Genomic DNA, 27929 nt, shown 5'->3' with positions numbered 1-27929 from the left:
GATGTGCTTGGTGTTTGGCTGAGGGGCCTGGAGGACTTCTTCGGCGAGGGGGGGGGGCGAACTCCGATCGGTGCGCTCAGTGCTCGGTTGCTAGGCGCTGGCTGTCCTGACAATGAATGGCTGCTGCAAGCATTGAGAGACATTGGGGTGAGTTTGTGAGCTTCCAGCACAGGCTTTGGCCTCCAAGCTGCACCAGTTATTCCTCAAAGCCTCCCCCCCACCTTATTATCAGCTTTGACAGACCCTGGAGGGGGTTGTGTAATCTTTTATTTTATTCTCTCTCTTCCCCATCCCCCTGATTTAATGCCCCTTTTGTGTGTGTGTGTGTGTGTGAGAGAGAGAGAGATTTGGGGAGAGGATTGTAGACCGTGGGGGGATGGGATGTGATGGGGGTGGTGGGAAAAACTGCAAAACTTTGTTTTAAAAATAAAAACCTGCTGCAAACTGCCCAAGCTGCACTTCCCAAATACTTCCAGAACTTATATAGCAACCCCCCAACCCTTCCCCCGCCTCCTCCCCCCACCTCACCCCTCCACTCTTGTGCCTGCTCTCTTTCAGTGATTTTTCAAGCAGTGAAAAAAGTGACGGTGAGCAAACTTGTCTTGTTTTTTCACCTGTTGGGCTATGAACCCCCTTTCTTTGAGAATTGGGTGATTTGTGGAGTAACTGGAAAGAATCAAAACACTAATGGACACTGAGTGTTTTGAGGGGGTTGTCCATTATGTGTATTCTGCAAGCTTAGTCAAAATAAGACACAACCAAGTTGTTTATGATACGTCTGCTGAGCGAGTTCAATTGCATGCAGTGTTTTACATTACAATTCTGCAATTTTGAAAACATCTTGATAAAGTTTTTTATAATTTTATAATTACGAGTCAGTCAAGATCAGATTGTTTAATTCCAAAGGGAAGGATTTTTGAAATTAAATTTTGTTTAAAAATGGAAGCCTATGTTTCAATCTCTGGGATTGCTGTAACTGTTCTCAGAGAAAGGAAAATAAGTTTGTGTGTTACAGTGCATCTCCAAAAATTCCTTTTCAAACCCAGCCCAGTACAACAGGATTAAAGTCCGCGTTGCAGTCTGTAATCAGCCTGGGAAGTCTCCATTCAGCTATTTATGGCCATGGGCACACTTTAGTAGCTTGCTACTAAGTTGGAAGCATGGTTTGATGAAGGCATTGGCTGGAGATACTGAAGAGGTCCATCATACTGTTGGGACATAAGACACCTACCTTTCCCCTGCAGCTGACCCACCTAGACCGACCTGGGTGAGCATAGTACTGCCACTGGATAGCAGATCTGCTTCCCCAGCATGAAAACCAATGACCTCATATGCTTAAGTTCAGAAAAATAGAAAACTCTGGTCTACTGCTTGTGAGTGACATGACAGTTATTTTACCTTGGTACAATTGCATTCTGTAGTTATGTTGCACTTTACAATGCTGCTTTCAATTTCCTTCTGAATTTGTCTCTATAACAGAGCAGGCAGACTATCTAATGCATCCGTGTTCAATTTTCTTGTCATTCTGAAATTGTTTTTGAACTGTAGAATGTCTATAATCTTTGGTTTGTCTTTATCTTTTCTCTTTCTTCTGACATTTCTCCAAATTCCTCACCCCTCCCCACTCAACCCTTTTAAAGGCCACAACTCATGCAATAGGGTTCAACTGCACTGTCATTGATCTTTCACTGTCTGTGAGGATGGTGAATGTCAGTGGGCTATTCAGGGAATGAGGGAAACTGAGCCAAGTCTAATTTGTGTTATTCCGTAGTTCCAAATGTGGGCTGTTTCTGCCGGGACTCACTGGGTAGCGAGCAGGAACTTCTGTCTAGACCAATGTCCACTCCACTGTGCTAAGACAAGCTCGCAGTACTACTGCCAGCAAAACCTGAGATCTTCCTGCTCTGTGCAGCTCGGTTACAAGCTGAGCTGTTGCTTTGTCCAACTCGAGCATTGGGGAGCCACGTTGACATTTAGAAACTGGCCGAAACGGCTTTTGACCTGGTTTGATCTGGACCAGTGACCTGGCTTGCATTTCACAATGAATCAGATTCATGAAAACCCTTCACTGGTACTAGCTGCACTTGTGTTATGCTTACAAATTCTGCAGTTCGTGTGAATAAATTATTAGAGCACTATAACTTCATATTACTGGGCACTAACACTTAGGATTAGATTCTGAAGCAAGTTTGTGATTGTTGTTCTGTAACTGCAAATTTAGGGTGCAACTTTGATCAGGAATTTAGTTTCATGTTTCTGATCTGATAGGTCGAACTTTACTCACCTGTAGCCTCCCCTCTCTCTCCCTAAATTGTGACTTTCCAATCTTTTTTGATCATGCACAGATATTATTCTTTTGAACACAAGAATTACCTTGCCTTTAGACCCCTGCAGTTTCCCCTCTGATGAAGAGTCATCTAGACTCGGAACGTTAACATGCTGTCTCTCTATGGATGCTGCCTGACCCACTACAATTTCCAGCATCTGCACTAATTTCCTTCTACTCGTGTACAACCTCCTATTTTAAATGCTTCTTTCTCAAGATTCTGAAATAAAGACGTCCTCCAGCTGCAGGTCTTCACTTCCTCCTTTTTGAACACCAAGCTTATTTAACTCTTATTACCACCTGATTTGTCTTTTCTTCTGCTCCTTTGAACCCATTGAAAGATTTGCATTCTTTTCTGTTAACCACAAGACATGCCAAAGTGTTTTTATGAAGCGTAGCCACTTGTTGTAATGTGGGAAACATGGCAGCCTAATTTGCACATGGTAAGATCCAACAAACAATAATGTGTTGCCTATTGAGCAATTAACGTTGGTTGGGGTATTGAGGATAACTCATTCACCATTCTTTGAATTTTGCCATGTGATCTTTTACATCCTGAGAGGGAAGCTGGGGCCTCAGTACAACTTCTCATTTGAAATTCTACCTCCAACTGTGTAGCGCCCCCTCAGTACTACACAGAAGTGTGACTCTGGAGTAGGGCTCAAAATGCTCTGTTGTAGTCTTAATGGAAACAAGTTTTGAACCCAGAAATGTACCTTCTGTGAGGAGAGCCACTGTGGGGTAGAGAGTTTAGATGATGCTGCTGATGCTATAGTGCCATTCCTTGTTTACTCCATCCCTTGTTCATTGTTTTGGGGTGGAGTTGCTGAGTGAGACCACATATTCCCCCACTGAGGGAAGAATGGGTAAATCAAAGAGAAAGAGAGAGGCCAGGATTTCATTTTTTGCAGGTTGCCAAGAGGCAAAAGAGAGAGTTGTTAACACCCTTCCCATTCTCAGGTGATGAAGAAAGAGTCGTATTGTTGATCACCTGAGGGAGAGGTGAGATGAGAGACCTGATCGCAAAGAGGCTTCAGCAGCCTTCAGTCACATGTCCTAACCTGTCCCTTTGACATCACATGCATTCTCTGTACCACATCCACAAAGCCCCTTGGGTTGAAGTTACTGCATCTACATATTGTTCTTCCGATCCTTGCCCATGACGGACAGTGCTTTAGTGATGTCCCTGGATCGACTGAGGTGGAGAGGATTATACTGTGTCTGAGATTTTGGTGTCCTAAGTTGCATAGTTGCATCTTATCAACTTTTATAATATTTCCACTGTATCTGTGAGAAAACACTGCAATAAAATTAAGAAGTTTGTACATCCAGCTGAATGAGGCAGTAGTTTATGCTGATCATAGCTTTACTAGACTGTTACGTGCAAAGACAGGTTGTTTGATGAGGAAAGGTTGGACAGGCTGGGCTTTTAACCATTGGAGTTTAGAAGAGTTAGAAGTGCCTTGGTTGAAACATCTGAGATCCTAAGAGGTCTTGACTGGGTGGATCCACCCACGTTGACGCATCAGTCAAGAAAGCACAACAATGTCTCGAGATAACATGATGTAGAGCTGGATGAACACAGCAGGCCAAGCAGCATCAGAGGAGCAGGAATGCTGACGTTTCGGGCCTAGACCCTTCTTCAGAAATGTCTCGACTTCCTCAGGAAACTAAGGAAATTTGGCTATGTCCATAAGGGCTCCTACCAATTTTTATAGATGCACCAAAGAAAGTATCCTGTCTGGATGCAGCACAACATGGTGTGGCAACTGGTTTTCTCCAGACCACAAGAAACTGTAGAGAGTCGTGAACACAGCCCAGTCCATCACACAAACCAGCCTCCCATCCATTGACTCCATCTATACTTCCCACTGCCTCGGGAAAGTAACCAACATAATCAAAGACCCCTCCCACCCCGGTTATACCCTCTTCCATCAGGGAGAAGATGTAAAAGTTTGAATACACGGACGAACAGATTCAAGAACAGCTTCTTCCCCGCTGTTATCAGACTTTTGAACAGACCTCTCAAATGTTAATTCTGATCTCTCTCTCTCTGCGGCAGTAACACTGTTATCTGCACTCTTGTTCTGCTACCCTGATGCACTCGTATGGCACGATCTGCCTGTATACCACACAAAACAACACTTTTCACTGTATCCCTGTATGTGTGACAACAATAAAATCAATCAATCTTGTGAGTGAATCCAGAACTAAGGGTCACTGCTTAAGAAAAGGTCGTCGCCCATTTAAAACAGAGAGGAAGCAAAAAAATTTCTCTCTGAAGAGCGAGAGTCTCTAGAACTTTCTTCCTGAAAAGTTGATGAAAGCTGAGTCCTTGAATATTTTGAAGGCAGAGGTGAAGAGATTCTTGTTAAGCAAAAGGGGTGAAAGGTTATTGGGAGTAAGTGGCCTTGTGGATTTGAGGTTACAATCAGATCAGTCATGATCTTGGGGAATGGTGAAGCAGCCTTGAGGGGCTGAATGAACTACTTCTCTCCTGATTGTTATGTTCGCATATAACACCAACAATGAAGTCTGTTGTCAGTGGCGAGAACAATTTGAAATGATCCTTCATTATGCTTATCAGTACTGCGTTAAAGGTTATGGGCTTAATTCTGATTTCTGTAGCACTTGATATATTAATATGCAGGTGGCAGGCACTGCATTGGATGTGAATAATTAAAGAGCTTCGATGTGATTAACAGTGTTTCTTTTTAACTGCCATGGTTTAATTCCTTCATGAGTTTTGATTAAAAATAAACTCCAACCTTACGGGGTCCTGTGGCACAGTAATAGTGTCTCTATCTCTGGGTCAAAGGTTCAAGTCCCACCTATCCCAGCAGTGTGTTATACCACTTCCAAACGGGTTGATTCAAACAAAATGAAAATCTCCAAACGTCAAGTAAACCTTTTAATATCAGATTTCAAATGCTGTTTCAAAATCTTTCATGGAAACACACCTGAGAGTGAGGACTTTGAACCTACTGCGAGCTACCTCGCTGCTTTGGAGGGACAGGCAGTCAGTTTGATTTTGCAGTCACAAGGTTACACTTAGATCAAAGCAAAGGAAGGACCATCAAATGTTGAGATCATTTTAAAAAAAGTCAATTACTTGATATAGTTGAAAAAAGACACATTTTGTTGACCTTTTCTTCTTGCACTCATCAGGACAATTTGCAAGAAAACCAATTCAAGGGAGAAACTGCCATTTATACTACACAAAGGGAGAGTGCTATTTGGTTGGCAAGTGAACTCTTATTAGTTGAAGCCTTGCACCCATTAATGATGATTGACAGTTAACAGCCAGACTTTGTTTAAGTATTAACCCAGGCAGGTTGACTCTAACTGGGCAAGGCATTGCCCTGAGAAGTACACCCAGTGAATGGCTATCGCCTTTTTGTTGAGTTGACTAGAGCGCCATGTGTGTACATGTTCTTTCTGCCTGCAGAATACAGAGTCCTGCGTGTTAATATATCCATTGAAAATAGGAGGCAGCTATTCATTTTCCCCTTGAGCTTGTATTCTTGTGAACTGCCCTGATGAGTGCATGATAAAAAGCTTTGACAAAATTTGTCTTTTTCAGCAATACACAAGTTCTATGCTACTAAACGACCAGTTCAAAACTTACTTTCTCTGCAAGGTGAGACTGCTTTTTCCCAAACGTTTACCTGACCTGAGGGCAAAGGCTAGATTCATGCTAACCTCAATATCCAAATATTAAAAGAAATTAAATCTGTTACTGGACCAGCAATCTTAAAACCTGGACTAATAACCTGAGACTGTGAACTGCAATCCCACCACAGCAGGTGAGAATTTGAGCTCATTTTCTTAAGTAAAAGTAACCTGAAACATAAAGGTGGCATGCAGGCGTGGGATTGTTGTAATAACCCAGTTGGTTCACTAATGTCTTCTTACCCACCCTGGTGTATATGTGACTCCAGTCCCATGTCAACATCCTTTGCTAACCAGGTAAGCTGGAAATTTGGAGATTGGAATTGATTAATAAATGTCAAACTTACCAACACCGCCCTACAAATCATTTAAACATTGCAAAGACAGGATATCTTTTTTAAACTAGCTTGACAGGATAATTGAACAGGAGGCTTCATCAGTGTTATAACCTGTGCTGCACTCCTGGAACAAGATGGAAATGAAACTGCAGCCGCACATGGTGTGCCATTACTCTGTAATGCTACCAGCAGTGCCACCCAATTTCAGTGTTCTCACAGACAGAGGCTGGTGCTGAAGTGTGCAAGACTTGGCAGTGAATGTCTAACCTTCATGAAGTGACCACCACTACCACCACCTCAAAAAATGTCTGTCTGGAAGTGCAAAATCGGTCATTTTGAGACAAACTGAGTGATCAGGCTGGAGTGACCTGTGAATAAGGCTTGAAGTCTGAAATTAGTTATTGGAAAGAAATGTAAGGAGCAAATTACTGCAGGTGCTGGAATCTGTACTGAAAGCAAAAAATACTGGAAATCACAGCCTTGACTCAAAATGTTAGCTTGCTGTCTCTCCATGGATGCTGCCTGACCTGCTGTGATTTCCAGCATGTTTTGTTTTCAGTATTGGAAAGAGATGTTTGTTTCCTGCATCAGCTTAGATGTGAACTCTGAGGAAGAAACCTACCAGAGATGGGAAAATCGATTCCTGCCCCTGAGCAATGTGTAGCAATCCTGTGGCAGAAAATGAGTACGAGGTCAGATCTGCTCCTGAAACCAACAGAGTCTCTCCATAAAGAACATGCAGATTTGCATTCATATAGAGCCTTGTTCTCGGGCCATCAGAATTTACAAGCAATGTGGCTACCATTTTTTATGCAATACAGTGTTGCTACATAGGAAAGCAAAGCCGCCAACTTCCTCTCGAGATTCCGCAAATAGCAGTGAGTTAAATATCGAGTTTCAGTGGTTTGTGCTGTTGACTTGTGAAGGAATATTGGCCAGGGCACTGGGAGAACTTGAGTTTAAAAAATATGGGGGACTGTACATCCTGAGGAAAGAACAGGGTTTTTGTTCATTTTTTTTTCCAGGATGTGGCTGGTGATTGTAAAGCCTTCATTTAAAACACAGCCACGTGTTCCGGCACAGTGAGACCACCCAAACAGTAATGTGATATTAACCAGTTCATGTGTTTTTCAGCGATAGTGAGTGTGGGTAGGCAGGGCTCTCATCCAAGGTGTCACCTCTGACAGTGTGGCACCCCATACAGAAAGATTGGCTATTGATAAGTTGAGTGAACGGCAAGAATCTGTCAGATGGTGTATAACGTGGGAAAATGTGAAGTTGTTCGCTTTGGCAAGAAGAATAAAAAAGCAGAGTGTGAGTTAATTGGAGAGCGAAACTCTAGTTCAGAGGCGCAGAGGGATTTGTTCTTGTGCACAAGTCACACAACGTTAGTACGCAGTTACAACATGTGATTAAGAGGCGAATGAAATGGTATCATTTATTCTGAAAGGAATTAAATATGAAAGTAAGGATGTTATTCTTCAGTTATACACGGCATTGGTCAGACCAGATCTCACATTTTGGGCAGTTTTAGTCTCTTTATTTAAGAAAGAATATAAATACCTTGGAGGTGGTGCAAAGGAGCTATACTAGGTTGATACCCCAGATGATCGGTTGGACAAACTAGGTTTGCTTCCACTGGAGTTTCAAAGGGTAAGGGGTGACTTGGTTGAAATGTATAAGACCCTGAATGTATAAGATCGTGACAAGGTGGACATGGAAAGGATGTTTCTTGTTGCGAGTCAGTCCTGAATTAGGGCATGCTGTTTTAAAACTAGGAGTCACCCTTTGAAATATTCAGAGAATTTCTTTCCTCTCAAGTATTGTCTGACTTTGGAACTCTCTGCCTCAGAAGGTGGTGGAGATGGGGTCATTGAATATTTTTAAGACAGAGGTGGATAGATTCTTGTTCAGCAGGAGAAACCAGGGCTAAATTGGATTGACAAGAACACAAACAGACTGGTCATGATCTTATTGAATGGCACAACAGGTTCGAGGGGCCAAATGATCTATCAGTGCTCCTATTTCGGACATTTTTTTTTTATTCATTCACGGGATGAGGGAATCGCTGGCTAGGCAGCATTTATTGCCCATCTGTAGTTTAAAGTCAACCACATTGCTGTGGTCTGGAGTCACATGTAGGCCAGACCCGGTAAGGATGGCAGATTTCCATCCCTAAAGGGCAACAATGAACCAAATGGGCTCTTCCAACAAATGACAATGGATTCATGGTCATCATTAGATTCTTAATTCCACATATTAATTGAATTCAAATTCCACCATTTGCCGTGGCTGGATTCGAACCCGAGTCCCCAGAACATTACCTGGGTCTCTGGATTAACAGTCCAGTGATAATATCACTAGGCCATTGCCTCACTGATACATACTGCAAAATGTGGGTCAGCCTAGATTCGGTGCTCAAGCCTCCTCTATTCAAGGTAAACCCCACAACCATTTAGCCCTGAGGTGAGAGTGCATCTACTGAGCTTTGCAGGTGAAATGCTACATGTTAAACGTATTAATGCTAATGCTGCTGTCTCCTCGTCTATCCTAGCAGATACTGCAGTGTGCTGAGTGAACACCATGGCTCAGACCCTGCAAATGGAGATTCCGAACTTTGGGAATAATATCCTGGAATCTCTGAATGACCAGCGACTCCAGGGCCTGTACTGTGATGTTTCCATCGTTGTCAAGGGACAGGCTTTCAAGGCACATCGCGCAGTCCTGGCAGCAAGCAGTTCCTACTTCCGTGACCTGTTCAGCTCCAACAACTGCACGAGCTTCGAGCTTCCCACAGCTGTCCAGCCACAGTCTTTCCAGCAGATCCTGGCATTCTGTTACACCGGCAGACTCAGCATGAACATGGGTGACCAGTTCCTCCTGATGTATACAGCCGGCTTCCTCCAGATCCAGCAGATAATGGACAAGGAGACCGAGTTCTGCCTGAAGGTCAGCTCACCGCGGTGTGACTCGCAGGGCCTCCACACAGAGGAGACACCCTCGGAGCCCCCAAGTCCTGCCCAGGCCTCGCGCTCACTGGCAGCCACCCCCCTCTCGCTGGTGTCGCGTGTCAAGACAGAGCAGGCTGACTTGGACACTGTGCAGTTCACCCCCATCGGCAAGCGTCTGTGGGAGAGTGGCCAGCGGGAAGGGAATGGGGGGGCAGCCTCCAAACTGGCTCGGGTTTCCCACGGTGTCCCTGCGAGCCGGCACCAGGGATGTGCAGCGGGAGCGCAGGGCAGCTCAGACCGCACCAGTCCTGGCATGTCCAGTGCCTATACCAGTGACAGTCCCAACTCCTACCAGAATGAAGAGGATGAGGAGGAAGAAGCTTGTGGTGAGGATATGACAGAGGAGCACTACAGGCAGATCTGTAACATGTACACTATGTACAGCATGATGAATGTTGGCCCACCAGGTAAGCCAGCTCCATATCAGTACAACATCCAAATGGCTAATTTACAGTGGCAGCTTTTATCAGGAACATTGTTTTCCATGTCATTTCCCAGAATTTGAGTCTCTTGCATCATCTCCCACTGAGGAGTGGGTAGAATGGGCAGGCCAAATGCAAAAGACTCAGTATTTCCTATATCGTCAGAAAGGTGTTTGTTCCTATTGCCCAGTGCAGAACTAGGTCACGGTATGTTCTGAGGAAGAGTCACCAGACCCGAAATGTTAACTCTGTTTTCTCCTTCACAGATGCTGCCAGACCTGCTGAGCTTTTCCAGCAACTTTGTTTTTGCACGGTATGTTCCTGCCTGACATGAATAGTTTGACATGTTGGGGGAGCATTTGGTGAACATGTGCAGGGTGTCGATCTAACTAGAGCCATCAGTGAGACAGAAAACTAAGACACCTTCCTCTACGGATAACATTTATTGATTATTCAGTCTTACAGCTCCTTCCACCCTGCTGTAGTTCTACGGGTGCTCCCTGTATTCACAGATTTCTTTTGAATCGACCTGTTTAGAGATGGTAAGACACGGCTCTGGAGCAGGTGGGGCTTGAACCCAGGCCTCCCAGTTCAGGGTAGGGACATTACCACTGTGCCACAAGAGGTCCCTACCATCCATATATTGTACTCAAACAATTAATGGCTAACGCCTGTTTCTCCTAACCGTAAATAAAGGCATTAACAAACTCAACAATTTTATTAACCAGACATTAACAATTTCCTTCACAGATGCTGCCAGACCTGCTGAGCATTTCCAGCAACTTTGTTTTTGTTCCTGATTTACAGCATCTGCAGTTCTTTCAGTTTTTATTAAAAATGAGAGTTTTGGTACACGTGCAACGGGGAGGATTCTTATGGTGGTGTCCTTACCTCTGGATCAGGAGGCCTGGAATCCAGTCCCATCTGCTCCAGTGGTGTTCATAACACATCTGGACAGGTTGATTAGAAAATATGAGATGGGGTGTGTTTGGAGAAATTGCAGATAGTTGCCCAAAGTAATATATTCACATCATCATGACTCGGTACACTGGGGTGTGAAGACATTCTCTATGTCAGCGATGTCAGTAGAGAAAAGAATCAGCTTCTTAGGTGCCTGCACTCCTTCAAAAATACCTTTTAAAAAGAAGTCTTGCATTTATGTAGTGCCTCTCACACTCTCAATTCCTTGAATTTGTGCTCAGATTTCTAGAATGGGGCTTGTGAGAAAATACTAGTTCAGGGAGGATTAAAAAAAGTACATTATTATTTAAGTAGAGAGAGATTGCAGAAGGGTGAGGTACAGAGGAATCTGGCTGTTCTGGCTCATGAATTACAACAAACAGATGCAGCAAGTTGGGAAGAAGGAACATGGAACATTGTAGGAGAATGGAATATAAAAGCAGAGATTTTTGATGACAGCTCAAAAGGGTATTGGTGAGATCACACCTGGGGTACTGTGTATAGTTTTGGACTTCTTATTTAATAAAGGATATAAACGTGTTAGAAGCAGCTCAGAGAAAGCTCACATGACTGATTCCTGGGATTAACTGTTACCTTATGAGAAATGGTTGGACATGCTGGGCCTATTTCTATTGGAGTTTAGAGGAATGAAATCTTATTGAGGCATACAACATCCTGAAGGGAGTGGCGGGCTGGATTATGAAAGGTTGTTTCAGGACAGACTTGAACTAGGGGGGGGCATCATTTTTTAAAAAAAAGGCATCTTTCATTTGGATCTATGGAACTTTCTTCCCCAGAAAGCAGTGGAGACACAGTAACTGAATATTGTGCCTGAAATATATACTTGACTAACAAAGAACTCCGAGCTTATCAGGGTGGGTGACAATGTGAAGTTGAGGTGGCACTGATCCCTGTGGTATAACACTAATATTTTACTGACCATAGACAACCCATTTTTGCCTTTAGCTGGACAATCTTCCCTCCAAGCCAATATGTTACCCCTGACATTATGAGCTTTTATTTTCCTTAATAATTGTGGCACCTTATCCATGCCTACTGGAAGTCTTGAGTGCAGTACATCCAGCAGTTCCCCTTTATCCACAGTTATTATTTCTTCAAAAAACTGCAATAACTTGATTAAACGTGATCTCCCCTTCCGAAAACCATGTTGACCCTAACTGATTATCTTGCCTTTTTTCGAAATGACCTGCTATAATGTCTTTAATAATAGCTTCCAATATTTTCCCTATGACAGATGTTAATCTAACTGGCCTGTCATTTCCTGCTTTCCATCTCCCTCTCTTTACAAATAAAGGAGTTTACATTCACTGTTTTCCAATATAATGGAAACTGTCACGAATCTAGGGAATCTTGGAGAGTCAAAACCAACACATCAGCTAACTCACTAGCCAGTTCTTTTCAAACACTATAACAGTCCATTGGGAACAAGGAACTAGTCAGTCTCTGGCTCAGTACCACTTCCCTGGTTATTGTAATTTTCTTCACTATCTCCCTCCCTTCCATTTCCTGATTTATCCATTTCTGGGATGTTACTTGTATCCATTATAGTGCAGACTGATGCAAAATACCTGTTTGATTCATCTACCATCTCCATCTGCCATTTTCCATTATTAATTCCTACAACTCACTTTCTATCAGACCGACAGTCGTTTTGTTTCTTTTTTAAAGATCTATAGAAACTTTTACTTCTATCTAGTTTTCTCTTGTACTTTCATTTCTTCCTTATTAATCTTTTAACCATTTTTGGGGTTTTTACGTTCTCTTCAATCTTCTGACCTGCCACCTATCTTTGCATGGTTATATGCTTTTACCTTAAGTTTGATATTAACTTTATCTTTTTTTGGTTTACCATTATGGTCGGTCTTCCCCTCTTTCTCATTGTAATGTATCTATTCTGTATATTTTGAAATATCCCTTAAATGTCTGCATCTCCACTAACCTATTGCCAGTTCACTTGGGTAGCTCTGCTTTCATGCTCTGGTAATTGCTTTATTTAAGTTTAAAATATTAGTCTTGGACCCAAACTCCTCTCCCATAAACTGAATGTGAAATTCCATCATATTGTGATCACTGCTACCTAGGGGCATATTCACAATGAGATCATTAATTCATTTTCTCTTGTTACTCAGTACCAGGTCTAGAATAGCCTGTTCTCTGGTTGGCTCCAGAATGTTCTATTCGAAGAAATTATTGTAAAAACATTCTATGAACTCATCTTGTTACCTTCGCTCTTCTGATTTTGCCGGTCTGTTTGTAGAATCCCTCTTGATTATTGCTGTACCTTTCTGATGAGCTTCCATCGTTCCTTCCGTTATACTGAGTCCCACCATGGGGTTGCTTTGAGGGGCACTGTACCACTTGCATGTGTCCCTTCTTTCCTTTATCACTTCTCATCTGTACCCAAACCCCTCCTTATGTCCTGGTTGCCTGAACTTGGGTCATCGCTCTCGATTGTGGTAATAGCATCATTAACTAACAGAGCCTCACCTGTACTTTTTCCTAGTTTCCTGTTCTTCCTCATTGTCATTTACCATTCAATTTCAGGGTCCCAATCCATGTCATCCTGCAGCCATGTCTCTATAACTGCTATCAGGTTGTATTTATTAATTTTGTTTTGTGCCATCAGTTCATATGTTTCACTTTAAATGTGTTGTGCATTCAGGTACAGGATCTTTAGTTTTATTGTTTTATTATTTTTGTAGCCTGTAGCCTTATCTGTAGATTTACCCTTAAATTTGTACTATCTATCAGTGTCTTAATTTCTCATATTAATGCTTTCTCCACTAGCCGTATCTGTACCCTTTTGGATTTATCTATTTTTCCAAATTTGATCCCTTGAACTCACTATTTAGTTTAAAAGCTTCCCTAGTTAGGCAGCTCACCAGAACACTGCCCCAGCATGTTTCAGGTATAGACTGTCCCACTGTACAGCTCCCACTCTCCCCAGTGCTTAATGCCAGAGCCCCCAAAACTACACCTCCCTTTGTGCCACACATTCATCTATCTCATCTCATTTATCCAATGCCAGTTTGTGCATGGCTCAAATAATAATGCAGAGATTCATATCTTTGAGGTTTTGCTTCTTAATTTGGTATTTGGCTCCTCATACTAACTATGCAGAACCTGTTTCTCTGTCCTGATTATGTCGTTGGTATCTACATAGACAACACTGACTGGATCCTACCCTTCCCACTGAAAGTTCTTCACCAGACCTGTGTAGATGTTCCAAATCCTGGCACCAAGCAGGCAACACAATCATCTGGAGTTTCACTCCTTGCTGCAGTGAATATTGTCAATCCACCTCAATGTACCATGCCCTACAACCATTACATTCATTTTTTTCTCCCCTCACACAAACGGTATCCTCTACCATGGTGCCATGTTTATTTAGCTCAAATGGCCTGCAGCCCCAACTCTTGTTCAAACTTGCTGAAAGAATCTCGAACTGTTGGACAATTCCAAAGGCTGAGCCTCCTGCCTCATGGTCCCGAGTCTCTCTCACTCCTTTTCGTTGCCACTAATCAAATTGGAAGACCCTATCCTAAGAAATGTGGCTGCCTCTTGGTGCAACATACCCACTCCCTGATGTGTCGTAGCATCTAAATCCCAGTCTCCAGCTCAATGCTGAGTCAGACTGCAAACACTTATTGTTTTACATTGGATCACACTGGCATTGAGGAATTCTCAAATGCTACAACCATGACATGTTACCTGTCCTGACACCTTTAATGTGTTTTAATTAGATCCTTAATTATTTCATTCAATGATTTAATTTCCTTTTTAAAACCATTAATAACCTTACCATCAGTTCCTAAACTATTTTAAACCATAAAAATAAAATAGACCTTAACCACTTACCAGCTACTCACCAAACAGCTAACTTCTTCCCCTGTAGCAGAGTAAGATGCAATTCCCACAAGGTGAAAAAGTTAGAAACAATAAAGGCTCACCCCCTTCTCCTTCTCACTTAACTTCCTTATTCACCCAACTCTCAGCACTTTGTTTAAAGTTTCACTGAGATGCTTTATGTGATCTGAGTTACCTCGGTTCCAAGGGTAGAAAACATAATTTAAGCTAACTGCCTAACTTCAGCTGCTGTCTGCATATTCCTGCTTAAGCCTGGATTAAATTTTGAATTTAAGCAGTAAATTTCAGTGAAATGTTAAGGGTGAAATACAAACAAACCTGGATGTTTAGAAAGATTCTCCTTACTCTTTCAATTCCCAGCACACTGTTCAGTGTCACACTCGATGTGACATTGACAGTGTGAGTTGAAGATGGGGGTTGAGGAAAGATGCTGAGTTGGACTATTTGTGGAAATCCGCCTGGTTCCATGCAATAAGTCCTTTATAACGTCATCACCAGACTCATTTGTTTGTTTCTTTTTGCCAGCAGCCGAGCGGGTTGATGCCCTGCCTGATCACTTGACCACAGATGCCCGTTCGAGAGTGCGGATGAGGAGAGACCTGGCGGCCTTGCCAGCTGAGCTGATCACCCAGATTGGTAACCGATGTCATCCTAAGCTTTACGCAGAGGGGGATCCCACTGAAAAGCTGGAACTTGTTACAGGTACTGCCCACATTTCAGATTTTCTATTTTGTTTTCATTCATTCATAGAATATTGGCGTTTGCTGGTTAAATCAACATGTATTGCATATCCATAATTGCTTTGAGAACGTGGTGGTGAGCTGCCTTCTTGAACCGCAGCAGTCCTTCAGTCCAACAATGCCTTGGGGAAGGGCATTCTAAGATTTGACCCAGTGACGATGAAGGAACAGCGATATAATTCTGGGACAGGATGGTGTGTGATTTGGAGGGGAACTTGTAGGAGGGGCTCTTCCCATACGTCTTCTGCCTTTGTCCATCCAGGCAGTAGAGATCGCAGGTTTGGAGGTTAGTGCATGCATCTTGTAGATGGTACACATTGCAGCTACTGTGTGTGCACTCATGGGGGAGGTGAATGCTGAAGATGGTGGATGTGGTGCCCATCAAGGGGGCTGCTTTGTCCTGACTGGCATCAAGCTTCTCGAGTGTTGTTGGAGCTGCACCCATCTAGGCAAGTAGGGAGTATTCCATCACGCCCCTGACTTGTGTATTGTGGATGATGGACAGGCTTTGGGGAGGTGGGAGTCAGATGTCTATTTCATGTTTTGTCAGGCCTCCCCACTCCTTAGCTGCTCCACCACTGACCAGCGCTCCTGTTTGCGTCTGTTCATGAAGAATGGCCTCTTGAGTTTGGTTTGTTATATTTTTACAGGAACTAGTGTCTTCATCACTCGAGCCCAATTAATGAACTGCCATGTCTGTGCAGGAACACGTCACAAAGTCCTCCTTCGAAGGCTGCTGGCATCCTTCTTTGACCGGTAAGAAACAAAGTGAAATTTCCAGCAGAAAAGTGTTGGAGAGGCTTAGTAAGTCCAGCAGGCTACACCGATAGAGAGACAGAGCGAGCGAGTTTATGTTTCCGAGCTTTCAGCAAAACTGGGAAGATGTTAAAGAGGAACAGCTTTTAAGCCAGCGAAAATGGGAGTCAGGGAAAAGCAATAGGCCAGGGTCTGTGATCAGCTGGAGGACAAGAATGATTAAATGAGAAAAGAGACTAAATAAATACAGAGGGAAGTGTTGCGATATCTGTTGAGAGAGAAGGAGGCCAAGGATGAGATGAGATGATTCCCGCTGACACTGGAAGTACTGTTTTGCACAGTATTACTCTGCTTATTCTTCTCCACTAAGTTCTGTGCTTTGCACTTAGTGGTCAGGGACTAGGAGAAGATACCGTTATGGTTGAACAGCCTGGTGATACTGGTGAGAGAAGGCAAAGGAGGACAGAGAGTGGGAAATAAAGTTGTAATTTCAGCCTCATTCTTTGAAAGCTTTGTAAAATCGGGCATCAGATAGAAAGAAGTCTATTCTAAAGAATCAGCTTTGAGTAGGAGATGTTCGCAGGATGATATTCTGTGGGATTATTCTGAATGGGATACGTTTTGTGCTCATGCCCTCTCCTGCCTCAGGAACACACTGGCAAATAGCTGTGGCACTGGGATTCGCTCGTCCACAAATGACCCAAGCAGGAAACCTTTGGATAGTCGGGTCCTTAATGCCGTGAAAAGTGAGTATAGTGGGGCCTGCACTCTCAGGTCAGCCCTTCAGTCTTTTTATAAGTATTCTGCAGACACTATAAAACTCTGCCACTTTACCTGACCAATGTATGAACGAACATATGAACAGATTCAAGAACAGATGCTTCCTCTGTTATCTGGCTTTTGAACAGATCTCTTAAATATTAATTCTGATTGCTCTCTCTGCACCTTCTCTGCAGCTGTAACTCTGTAATCTGCACTCTATTCTGCTACCCTGATGCATTTTGTATGTACGATCTGCCTGTATAGCACAAGAAACAACACTTTTCACTGCATCTTGATACGTGACAACAATCAATCAAATCAAATCAATGTCTGAGGCTAAAGCAGTCCACTCACAACCTTTGTGTCTTATTTGACGTTCCTTCCTGATTTTCAACCACTTGTCCATCTCTTCACCAAAACTACTTAATTTCTACCTTCATAATGTTGCCTAACTCTCTCTGCATCAGCTTATCTACTGCTGACTCCTTCATCCATTCCTTTGTTACATCCATGCTCAACTGTTCCTGCTCCAGCAATATCTCAACTTTAAGATTTTCAACACTGTTAACATTTCCCTCCTTGGTCTCACCCTTCTCTATCTCTATGTCCTCCTCCAGCGCAACAACCCTCCAGGAATTCTGCACTCTGGCCTCTTTCCCCCTTTACCTCAGCCCTCTGCCTCCACCTAGGGTATTTTTGCAATGATCACTCCCAGTACCTTGTTGTAATTCCCACCTCTGTCATTATGTAGTACTGACTATGGGTTGTTTTAGGTAGCTTGCTGCTACTAATTTCCCCTTGATCTTTGCCTTGCCTTGAGCTACTCATGATTAATGATAGAGGATACACAACAGTAAAGGAACAACCGAAGATGTTCTGTGCCATATTTTGTAAGAAGTCCGGGAATCAATCTGCAGAATCCATAATGTTATCAACAGATCGTTTACAGCTACATCAATGTAGCTCCGCACCCCGCCAATCCGTCACCCTGCCCTCACTTTCTCCCTAGCCCCAACATACTTGCCCTCAATGCTGCCTCAACCCACCCACATCTCCACCCTAACTCTGACCATCCTTCACCTTCTCACTGTCCCGCTGTACATTCCCAGCCCTTGCCCATCTTCACCCTACCCCTGACCATCCCTCACCTTCTCCCAGTCTGGCTCCACAATCCCAGCCTTCCCCACCTTGGGAGCTATGCTTCCGCTGTCGAGTAAGGTTTTTGTCATTAGGACTAAAGTCTCCATCTTGGCTTGTCATAAGCTTCTGTCTGTTTATGTGAACTGTGTTGGAATGTTTTGTATTGTAATAAGTCTGATATTAATGGAACTTAGTGTAGTTAAAAATCACCAGATGTCCAGAAGGGACATTCATTCTTTGCCCTCAGTCCTATGGTACCTGAGAATTCTGTAGACTGTTGTTGACGTTGTTTCCCTCTGGAAGATCTCCTGTTTCTCCCAACAAGGGAAATGCCTGATCACAACCGAGCTGCCTCCCATGGCATCTTTGCTGAGGAGAGGAGCTCACGCTGTGCTGGGAGAACATCATAATCTCCATGGGGTAGTGCAATATCAAGCACCCCATCTGCCAGTAAATCAGAGGCTGTTTGTAAAGGGTCACTGGCCCATTACATATGCATAGTGTTTATAAAATGCAGCTTTCTGCTGAAGTAGCGCAACATAGCTGGGCTGTGGAGGGACTGGTAGAAGTGAGCTTTGCAGTGATGCCTACTGTTGTCAAATAGGCTGCTAACACTCACTGCCTTGTCTCACACAAAACAAATGACCATTAGAGTGAGGTGCCAGGGTTTTACAGATGACCACAGCATGTTGTGATGGAAAAGAGGGGAGAGGAAGTACATGGTTAATTTTTTTTTAGAAAATTAAAACAACAAAATTGATTTGGAATTGCCATTCAAATCTGCATCAATAAGGTATAATAATTAATGTGTCTTACCATGTTCAGAGCTGCCAGTCATTTGTACAGGCATGGCCAGGATTAATTAGTTTTGTGTGTGTTTTTATTAAGAAATTGCTTCATTACGCCCCATTTGTCTTGTAGTTCCCACTCTCATCTGTTACTGCAGCAGGTTAAGTGGAGCTACCTAGCCAAATGTCACACCAGCTGTCTTCTTTTATTTTACTTGCTGGTTGGGTATATTCTGGAAAATGAACCTGCTGCATCAACCATGAAATTAAATGATCAACAAGGCATTTATTCAAATTAATTCTTTCTCACAAATTTGGGACTGTTTCCTTCTATTATCAGCAGTGCTTTCTGGCTGCCCAGTGTACTGCGATATAAATACAAATTTCTAATTGAGTACGTTTTCTTTCAATTATGTAAATTGAAGTAGATTCTGGGTGAGTGTTACTTGGCAAATCCACAGCTGTGTTTATATGGTGAGTTTAACATGAATTGTCCCTCGGGATCAGAGAAAACTGGACATTGAGCTAAAGAAGTTTATTAGGATGGGTTGCTAAAAGTTTGATTAGGGAGGAAGACTTTAATGGAGATAATGAAGGAGGAGAAGTAGAATTGAATAATCCATCAGAATAATAAGACTAAAATTTAGTCCAATCCTGTAATCAGCATGGCTTGGTAAATATTTGTAGGTGATGTTTACTAAGTCCACTCAGGATTCTGTGGGCAGTGACAGCCAGTGAATATCAATTGGCATATTAATAGGCCACCCACTTAAAAAAACTACTGGACCAGTCCCTCTTGGTTACTGCAAACCCGTAACCTGGTAATTAGCTGGCATTTCAGTTTCTGATCTGTGTAGAGAGATCACTAACAAGGTAGCTGAAGATTATACCGAATCTGTTTGGCATTCCCCTTTACAAACACACTTGCCTGGTCTCACACTAGAAGGTAAAGTCACCATAGTCCTACCAGACCATAGGTCTGCTCTCTCTCATTATAGAGAGACGGCTGGGGGTGGTTTAACCTGAGGGTCACCACACCTCAGGTGAGGAGAAAGAGAGTCCTTCACGGTAATCTCAGCTGCTGTGGGAATTGAACCCACACTGTTGGCATCAGTCTACATCACAAACCAGCTGTCCAGCCAACTGAGCTCACACTGGATACTAGAAGACAGCCCAGGTTTTTATTGCATACCCCAATATGCCTCTGAGCCTTTTGAAGAAGAGAACACTGGGAATGGATGAAATGAAACTGTAGTATTGAATTGTTCAGCTGAGTGAATGAGACAGCTCTAACTCTGGTATTATTCTCTCCAACCCAACCCAACCTCTGCAGTCTACTGCCAGAATTTCGCCCCCAACTTCAAGGAGAGTGAGATGAATGCCATTGCGGCAGACATGTGCACCAACGCTCGCCGGGTGGTCCGCAAGAGCTGGATTCCCAAGCTGAAGCTGCTGATGGTAGATGGAGATGCTTACCACTCCTTTATCTCGGACACTACAGGCGTCAACCTCGATTCAGACGTACTGAATGCAGAACAAGCCTTCGATGCTGCTAGTCATGATGGAGAGGCAGGGTCTTCCCTGGAATCTGCTCCATAATGGGAGCTACCTTGGAAGGAAGGGTCAAAATCCAGGGTTCAGTCTAGAATGACCCACAAGTTCCAGAAAACACACAAACCTGACCATCTTGTGCACACAAATACTGTTTAGAGGTACAGATACAAAAAAACTATTTATTCTGCATTGGTGAGCACTACGATATGAAAGGATCTGTCTGTGCAGCAGTGGGCTTGTTGGGGGGTGCAGTTAGGAGTTGGGGATGACTATAAAGAGTTAGGGATTGCATAGGCCATAGGCTGTGGGTGACTAGGGCAGATATTAAATGAATATGCCAACTGTCCGAGGACTCGGCCTAGATTGAACCCTGAACACTTGCAGCCTAGATTAATCAGTTAGGTTTGACCAGCCTATCTGAAATGGAGACTGTTACATTTCTAACTCCCAAAATGATTTCCTTCATTCCTGACCGTCCTTCCCTCTGTGTCTAAAATCTTGAAAGTGACACCATTCTGTTTTAGCTGGGGGTTGTGGGGGAGGGATGTGAAACCTGGAGTTGACACGAGGTTTGTGTGTCTCTGAGCATCTGGCTTTTTGTTTCACTATATCAACACTACAATATTATTTAATAATTGTCTTATAAGCTACAGTTTGAAGGTTTTTATTACCTGCTCTTTTTAACCGCAATAATGTTAAACCTTTTGAGGACTGTATTGGTAGTGCTGCTTACTAGAAACAGTCTGTGCTGATGTATAAGGGCAGATTTCACTCAGAGATTGTTCCCAGTTTACTGAAATTGCTGCAGCTGGGAGTTTGGGTTGCAATAATTATTTCATTGATTTTTCTCTGCTAAATTGTATGGTTTGACTTTACTACTGTATCTTTGTAGCTCTTTAATCTTGGGTTCCAAGTGACTGAACTTAACCAGAAACCAAATTTTAAAACAAACCTAAAATAAAACAAAGAACTTAAAATGCTGGAGATCTGAAATGAACAAAAAAAAAGGAACTGCTGGAGAAACTCAGCAGGTCTGGCAGCATCTATGGAAAGAGAAAGCAGAATTTAATGTTTTGATTCCAGTGTTAACCTTTCTTCAAAACCCTTCTTCAAACAAAACCTACCCACTTATTTCATCTTGTCATAACAAATCCACTGAATTCAATCTAAATCCTCTCACTGCTGCGTTTGTCCCTCATACATCCCATTAGACATAAAATGAATGTAATGAACAAAACCATGAAATTTTCTAGAAGACAAAAAAAAACTAAAGACAAAATCCAGAGCCTTGAAAGCACGCCTTTTGGCCACAGAAACCTGTCCAGTGAATCACAGACCTCATCTACGTTACCTGTCTTACCTTCTCTGTGATACAATACATAGAGGATAGGAGCAGGAATAGGCCATTCAATACGATCATCACTGAGCTCACTACACTAACCCCAGCCTCACCCACCCACCCATTGTCCCTTGATCCCTTTAGCCACAATTTCTGATGCTCAGACTTTTTTTTTTAAAAGAGTGTGGTATCACCCAAATACACACACCCTTAGAGACACAGTGCATGCACAGACACTCACACATACAGGCGCACTCACACACACAGCACACATTCCATGTGCTCATACACAGAGCACATGTACAGACGTGCACACATACATGTTCACACATTCAGCATGCATACATACAGACATTCACACACAGAAATGCTCTCAAATGCAGCATGTACAGAAATGCACATGTGCAGACATGTCCACAAATATAGCACATACAGGAATGCAAACACATGCAGAATACATACAGTCATGCAGCACATGTGCAGGCATGCGTGCACATAGTATATGTGCAGTAAACACAATGGAAATTTTACATTCATGACAACAAAGCCCTCCCTGAAAATTATGGATGGTTTTCCATCCCCTTGAAAGATGTGCTTGATTAGTGCCACATCCTCCTGTTTTCCCATAGCCCTGCAGTTCTCTCATTTTCAAATGTAACATTTCCAGTTGAAAGTTACTATTGAATTTGCTTCTGCTACTCTCTCAAGAGTATTCCAGATCATGGTAACTGCGTAAAACCTATTCTCCTTCTCACAGCTTCTTTTGCTAATGAAATCTGTGTCTTGCAGTTACTGACCCACCTGCCAGTAGATACGGATTTTTCCTATTTACTCTCTCGGAACCACTCATCGTTCTGCCTCTTTTTTTGAAACAGCCTTCTCTTCTGTAACTAACTGGAAGTTGATAATGTATGGCTTTGTTGTATAATGTGTAGGGGATGGGTGTGTCTGGGGATTTAGTGGTTTGGTGAGTTAGGTACTAGCCTTTATGGGGATCTATGTTGAGACCAGTGGGATGGTTCGAAATAAATTCATTCTAGCCTCAATGACCCACAGCAAAAACTGTTCCTGGTTTAGCACTAGAGAGGGAAATTAATACACACCACACCAAGGTACAGCCAAGGTGGTATGTTACTATGTGGGAGGGGTCTACACTGCATCAGATAGTACTGTTCCTGACCAGAGGATCTTGATGCTAATGACACATGGTTCACCCTTCACCTTGATCAACACAAAATTAACAAAATGAATTTAAGTGTTATTGACTTAAATGGGTTATCAAAGTGTGAAGTACTGTACAGGACAGGCTCAAAGTTGTCTAACAGTGTGAAATACCATAATGGACTAACTTCTTGAGATTGTCCAGAGCTTAACATAATGTAGCTCATCAGTGCATCTCAACTCTAAATAAGGCATCATATATATTTTAAAAGGTATTAAAGTAGCAATCACTTTATTTAGTTCATTGGATGTATTGAGGTGAAAGCTGTGGTCATATCCAGTTTTGCAAGAGGAAGGGACGGTGGAAAATGCACATTTGGGTAGGGAAAGATCTCTTGTTCTAGAAAATATTATACATTTTGTTTTTAAAGTAGTGTTAGGTAATTGGTTTGCTACTGAGACCAGATAGCCTCTTCAGTCCTTAAAGGCACCTCTCTGCTTTTCTTTTGCCATTAATAGGTTTGCATAAACAGAAGGCAGCTGTCAGTGTAGTTACCCTGGCTACCTGTGCCCTTAGCAAGATCAGACTTCCTTCTCTTAATGAGATAATATCAATGCCAGTGGGCTCAGTGTAGGGTCCATAGTGGAGACCAGCTCCAGTGTATATCATCTGGTTTCTACTTGATCTTTTCAATGTTAGGGTCTGTGTTTAATCAGAATATGAATTGTATAGTTGCCAATTACAGGTCAGTGTCACCAATTCCTCTATTAGATGTTGCTCATCAGAACAGTATGGATAAAAAGAAATTGGCGTTTAAAGTGATCAGACAAAATAAGGTGTAGTCAGAAATACTAGGGATGGGGAGGAAAAATTGGTACAGTTGAAAATTACTCTCCAGTGAATACCTCCCTAGTCCAATATTCAATAGTGAGGGTTTGATTGTAATGTTTAAGTTACCATTGGAGGGTTTAGGCTAAAGTCAGGTACTGTAACAACATTATTATGGAGATAAGACTGTCCACATCCTGCTAATATCATTTATCATTAGTGCCAGCAATGCCTTGGGTATTTTATTGTCAAATATACTCTGTCCCAATAGCACATTCCTTGATGGATTCCTGTTTTAATTCTGGTTTCTATTACCCCAGTGACCTGAGTTTCTAAAAGAATGAGTGGTCCCATTAAGAAAATTCTTCAGTCAGTGAATCCTGCCTCATCTCTCCACCACTCCTGATTTTTAAAGACCCTTCCTCAAACTGTTCCTGGAGTGTTTTGAAAATCTAATTAAAAGCCAACGAATTTGAAATTGTTGTCCTACTCAGCAATCGGATCATTTTAGTTTTATGATTTTAAAGGAAACTTTACAGTTGGGACATTTTAAAACTGAGAAAAGGAACAAAATAACATAGCCTTGCACCGTTGATAAGACTTCCCTCAATCTGTTCGAGCTTGCAAAAGGCTGTCCTCTCCCAGCCTTCACCAGGTACCTTGTGGCCCCCTTGACAGGGCCAGCTGTTCAGTACCTCAGCTCAGTAGTGATTCTTACACGTGAATGTAAAGAGGAACATACAAATTAGGAGGAAGAGTAGGCCATTCAGCCCCTCGATCCACCATTTGATAAGATCACGACCGATCTGACTGTGTCTTCAACTCTGCTTTCCTGCTGACCTGAATTTGCTTAGATTCCCTTATTAATCAAGAATCTATCTACCTCTGCCTTAGACAATATTCACTGACCTTGCCTCCACTGATTTCTGGGATAGAGAGTTCAACAGACTCTCAAACTTCTGAGAGAAATTTAAGACATCTCAGTCTTAAATAGGAGATTCCTTATTTTTAAAACATGGCCTTTTGTTATGGTCTCTCACACAATGAGAAACATCCTTTCAGAATGTACTCTGTAAAGCGGCCTCACAATTTTCTATGTTTCAATAAGATCGTCTCTCATTTTTCCAAACTCAGGCCAAACTCAAACTTAACCCGTCCAACCTTTCATTATAAGACAGCCCAGTGTGTCTTCATGTGTCAGCCTAGATGATGTGCAGTTCTGTCTAACTATGGGGAGCATCACTGCCAAATTTGATGCTGTCCTTCGCTGACCCTGGCATCAAGTAGTTCCCTGTTAGCGATGAGGGACAGGCACATGGCTTTCCCTTTAGACTGAAAGAACATAAGAAATACAAGTAGACTATTCAGCCCCCAAGCCTGCACAACCATTCATTAAGATCGTGGCTCATCTTAAATTGCGCTGCCACTTTCCTGCCTGATCTCCATATGCCTTGAATTCTCCTAGAGTCCAAAAGACCTGTTGATCTCATTCCTGCCTTCTGGGGTAGAAAATTCCAAAGATTCACAATCTGAGTGAAGAAATTCCTCTTTATCCCAGTTTAATGATCAACATCTCATCCTGTGACAATGGCCCAATTTCTAGATCCTCCAGCCAGTGGAAAGCATCTCTCCTATCTCCCTGACAAACCCCTGCATTCCTCCTAATGCCAGTGGATATCCTAATCCTAACCCTAACCCATCCTGCTCAACCTCTTTGCATAAAACAACCCTGTCATTCTAGGACTTCATCTAATGAAACGTGTATGTTCTAAGGCACATTTACCTGTCCTTAGATTGGGTGAACAAAACTACACCCAGTACTCCAACAATAACAGCAAGAAACAAAATCATAAGTTGCTGGCAAAGCTCAGCAGGTCTGGCAGCATCTGTGGAGAGAAATCAGAGTTAACGTTTCGGGTCCAATGACCCTTCCTCAGAATTACAGCAAGACTCCTTTGCCGTTTATTCCAGCCCTCTGTCACTAAAGGCCAACATCTCACCTCTTGCCTTGCAGTTGCTGGCTGTACCTGCATGCTACCTTTCTATGTTTCTCCTACAAGGACGCCCAGTCTATTCCTATTTCCTGGAGTTGCTGTGGCTAGCTTTTGTATGGAACATGAAGCCAAATCTTCCCGAACAAAAGGGAATAAGAATGTGTTTGATTTATTTGGTCACTATTAACCATTGGCTGATTGTGGGAAACGGAAGCCCCTTTATATGTTTTAGGTAAGACCCATTGGGTTTGCAAGTTTTGCAGAAAAGTGATAGAACTATGGAACTCAACAAAAGAAATTCTAGAATTGCGACAGAAATGGAACCTGGCATATTTGGTCATCATCGGGGAGTGTTACAATTGACGTTTAATACCCTTGTATTAGGAAGGTGGGGTGGGGCAGGCACAGGGATTCCATGTCTTTCTGCTGTTCACTGGAAACCCGTGTGCATATATGTGTGTAGACACATGCATGTGTTTGTCCACATGTGTCGGGGAGGAAAGGATGGCAGCTATTCCCTGAGGTCAGGTCACCTGCTGGTACTCATTGTCCACACTCAGTCCTGAGGAAAACCCACTTAGCTACCATGTCGATCACCTGGAAAACCAACCAGGAACATGTTGGGGAGAGGAGAGGGCTGGTGGAAGGGAAGGAGGAGCGGGGTTGATGTGAAGTGGAGGCTATCAGGCCTTTCTTGTATGTATCAGACACTTGGTAATTCAGTTGTAGATCTGAAAAGCACATTTAGAGAGAGCGTTTGATCTAAAAATTAAATCAGCCTGTAAGTGATTTCTAATGTCAGAATAGCTACTGCGTTTAGATTCTGTCAACAGGCTCTATAGCCTTTTATTGGCTTTCTAAAGTTTCTTTTTGGTAAATGTCCAAAAGGTGGCTCGGTAGTTAGCACTGCTGCCTCATGGCACCAGGGACCTGGTGCGATTCCACCCTCGGGCGAATGTCTGTGTGGAGTTTGCACATTCTCCCCGTGTCTGTGTGGGTTTCCTCTGGGAGTGCCGGTTTCCTCCCACAGTCCAAAGATGTGTAGGGTAGGTGGACTGGCCATGCTAAATTGCCCATTGTGCCCAGGGATGTGCAGGCTGGGTGGGTTAGCCATGGGAAATGCAGGGTTACAGGGATAGGGTAGGGAGGTGCATCTGGGTGAGATGCTCTTCAGGGGGTCGGTGTGGACTTGTTGAGCCAAATAGCCTCTTTCGGTAATGTAGGAATTCTGTGATTCTTAGAGGAGGGTTCACATTCAAGACAGGGGACTGTATGAAGCCAGCTACAATCACTGAGACTTGGACCCTATTCCTTACCTTCTGCTGGTCTGCATAAGACATGGATCCCCTGTTGTAGGGATTCAGACCCACTCTGTGCAATCCCCTTCCCTTACCCACAGTACTGCCTCAATGAAACACTGCATGGAGAGGTATCTGTTCAAATCCCACTTGGACAAGTGGAACAAAAGTTTCTTCCATCCACCTATTAGCATTTGCAGACCAAAAGTGCACTTAGTTTGATGACAAGAGCATACACTCTGGTTGAGGAAATATAATTGGGACTGAATATGAGGAGCTTCATGTAGTCTCTAGCCAGTGTGTCGCAACCTGGGAGTGCTTGATGCTAACACCAAAAGAAGAAAGGGGATTAAAAATTGGCCAAACATCCCTCACCTGAATAAAATAGCATTTCTTTTAAAGAATAGCAGTTGACGGTTGGAGAGAGAACTATCATACAATCAGAGTTGACTAGCTTGGTTACTGTTTTCAGTTTGCTCCCAGTGATCTGGTTCTCTGGGATTTTACACAGGTAACAAAGTGAAAGATTAAAGTTAGACATATCACTGATGAAGGATGTCTTTATAGAAAAAGACCACATCAATTGATTTATGATGAATACTTGAAAAGATCAACTAATTATTAATGATGGACAAAAACAGAAATTGCTGGATGAGCTCAGCAGGTCTGGCAGCATCTGTGGAGAGAAATCCAAATTTGGGTCACTCAACCCGAAACATTAACTCTGATTTCTCTCCACAGATGCTGCTGGCCCTGCTGAGCTTTTCCAGCAATTTCTGATTTACAGCATCCGCAGTTCTTTTGGTTTTTATAATGATATTGTGTTTAAAATGATTTATACTGTTACAGCCCAAATTCAGAGACCTTTTATAGAAAATAATCTAAAAAGTATTACTGTGCAAATGATTACTGACTGCTGCACTGACAGTAAAATGTGAGACCCATAACTGG

General features: G+C 42.8%; 1 protein-coding gene across 3 annotated transcripts; it reads left to right on the top strand.

Moving 5' to 3' along the window:
• Window positions 1-50: 50 nt before the first annotated feature.
• On the top strand, window positions 51-21342 carry nacc1b (nucleus accumbens associated 1, BEN and BTB (POZ) domain containing b). 3 transcript variants are annotated; one of them, XM_020515704.2, is made up of 6 exons: window positions 51-147; window positions 8891-9754; window positions 15143-15319; window positions 16008-16113; window positions 16762-16859; window positions 20137-21342. In XM_020515704.2, the coding sequence occupies exons 2-6, from the start codon at window positions 8920-8922 to the stop codon at window positions 20400-20402; spliced, it is 1482 nt and encodes a 493-aa protein (XP_020371293.1). In that variant the 5' UTR covers window positions 51-147; window positions 8891-8919; the 3' UTR covers window positions 20403-21342. The 3 variants fall into 3 exon arrangements, with proteins under 3 accessions (XP_020371293.1, XP_048473891.1, XP_020371294.1); XM_048617934.1 differs by having other exon boundaries at window positions 62-147; window positions 8894-9754; window positions 15146-15319; XM_020515705.2 differs by having other exon boundaries at window positions 62-147; window positions 8894-9754.
• The last annotated feature ends 6587 nt before the right edge of the window (window positions 21343-27929 follow it).

This window comes from Rhincodon typus, chromosome 38 (assembly GCF_021869965.1).
Source record: "Rhincodon typus isolate 14 chromosome 38, sRhiTyp1.1, whole genome shotgun sequence".
Lineage (NCBI taxonomy): Eukaryota > Metazoa > Chordata > Chondrichthyes > Orectolobiformes > Rhincodontidae > Rhincodon > Rhincodon typus.
This window is presented reverse-complemented; position numbering and strand designations above follow the sequence as displayed.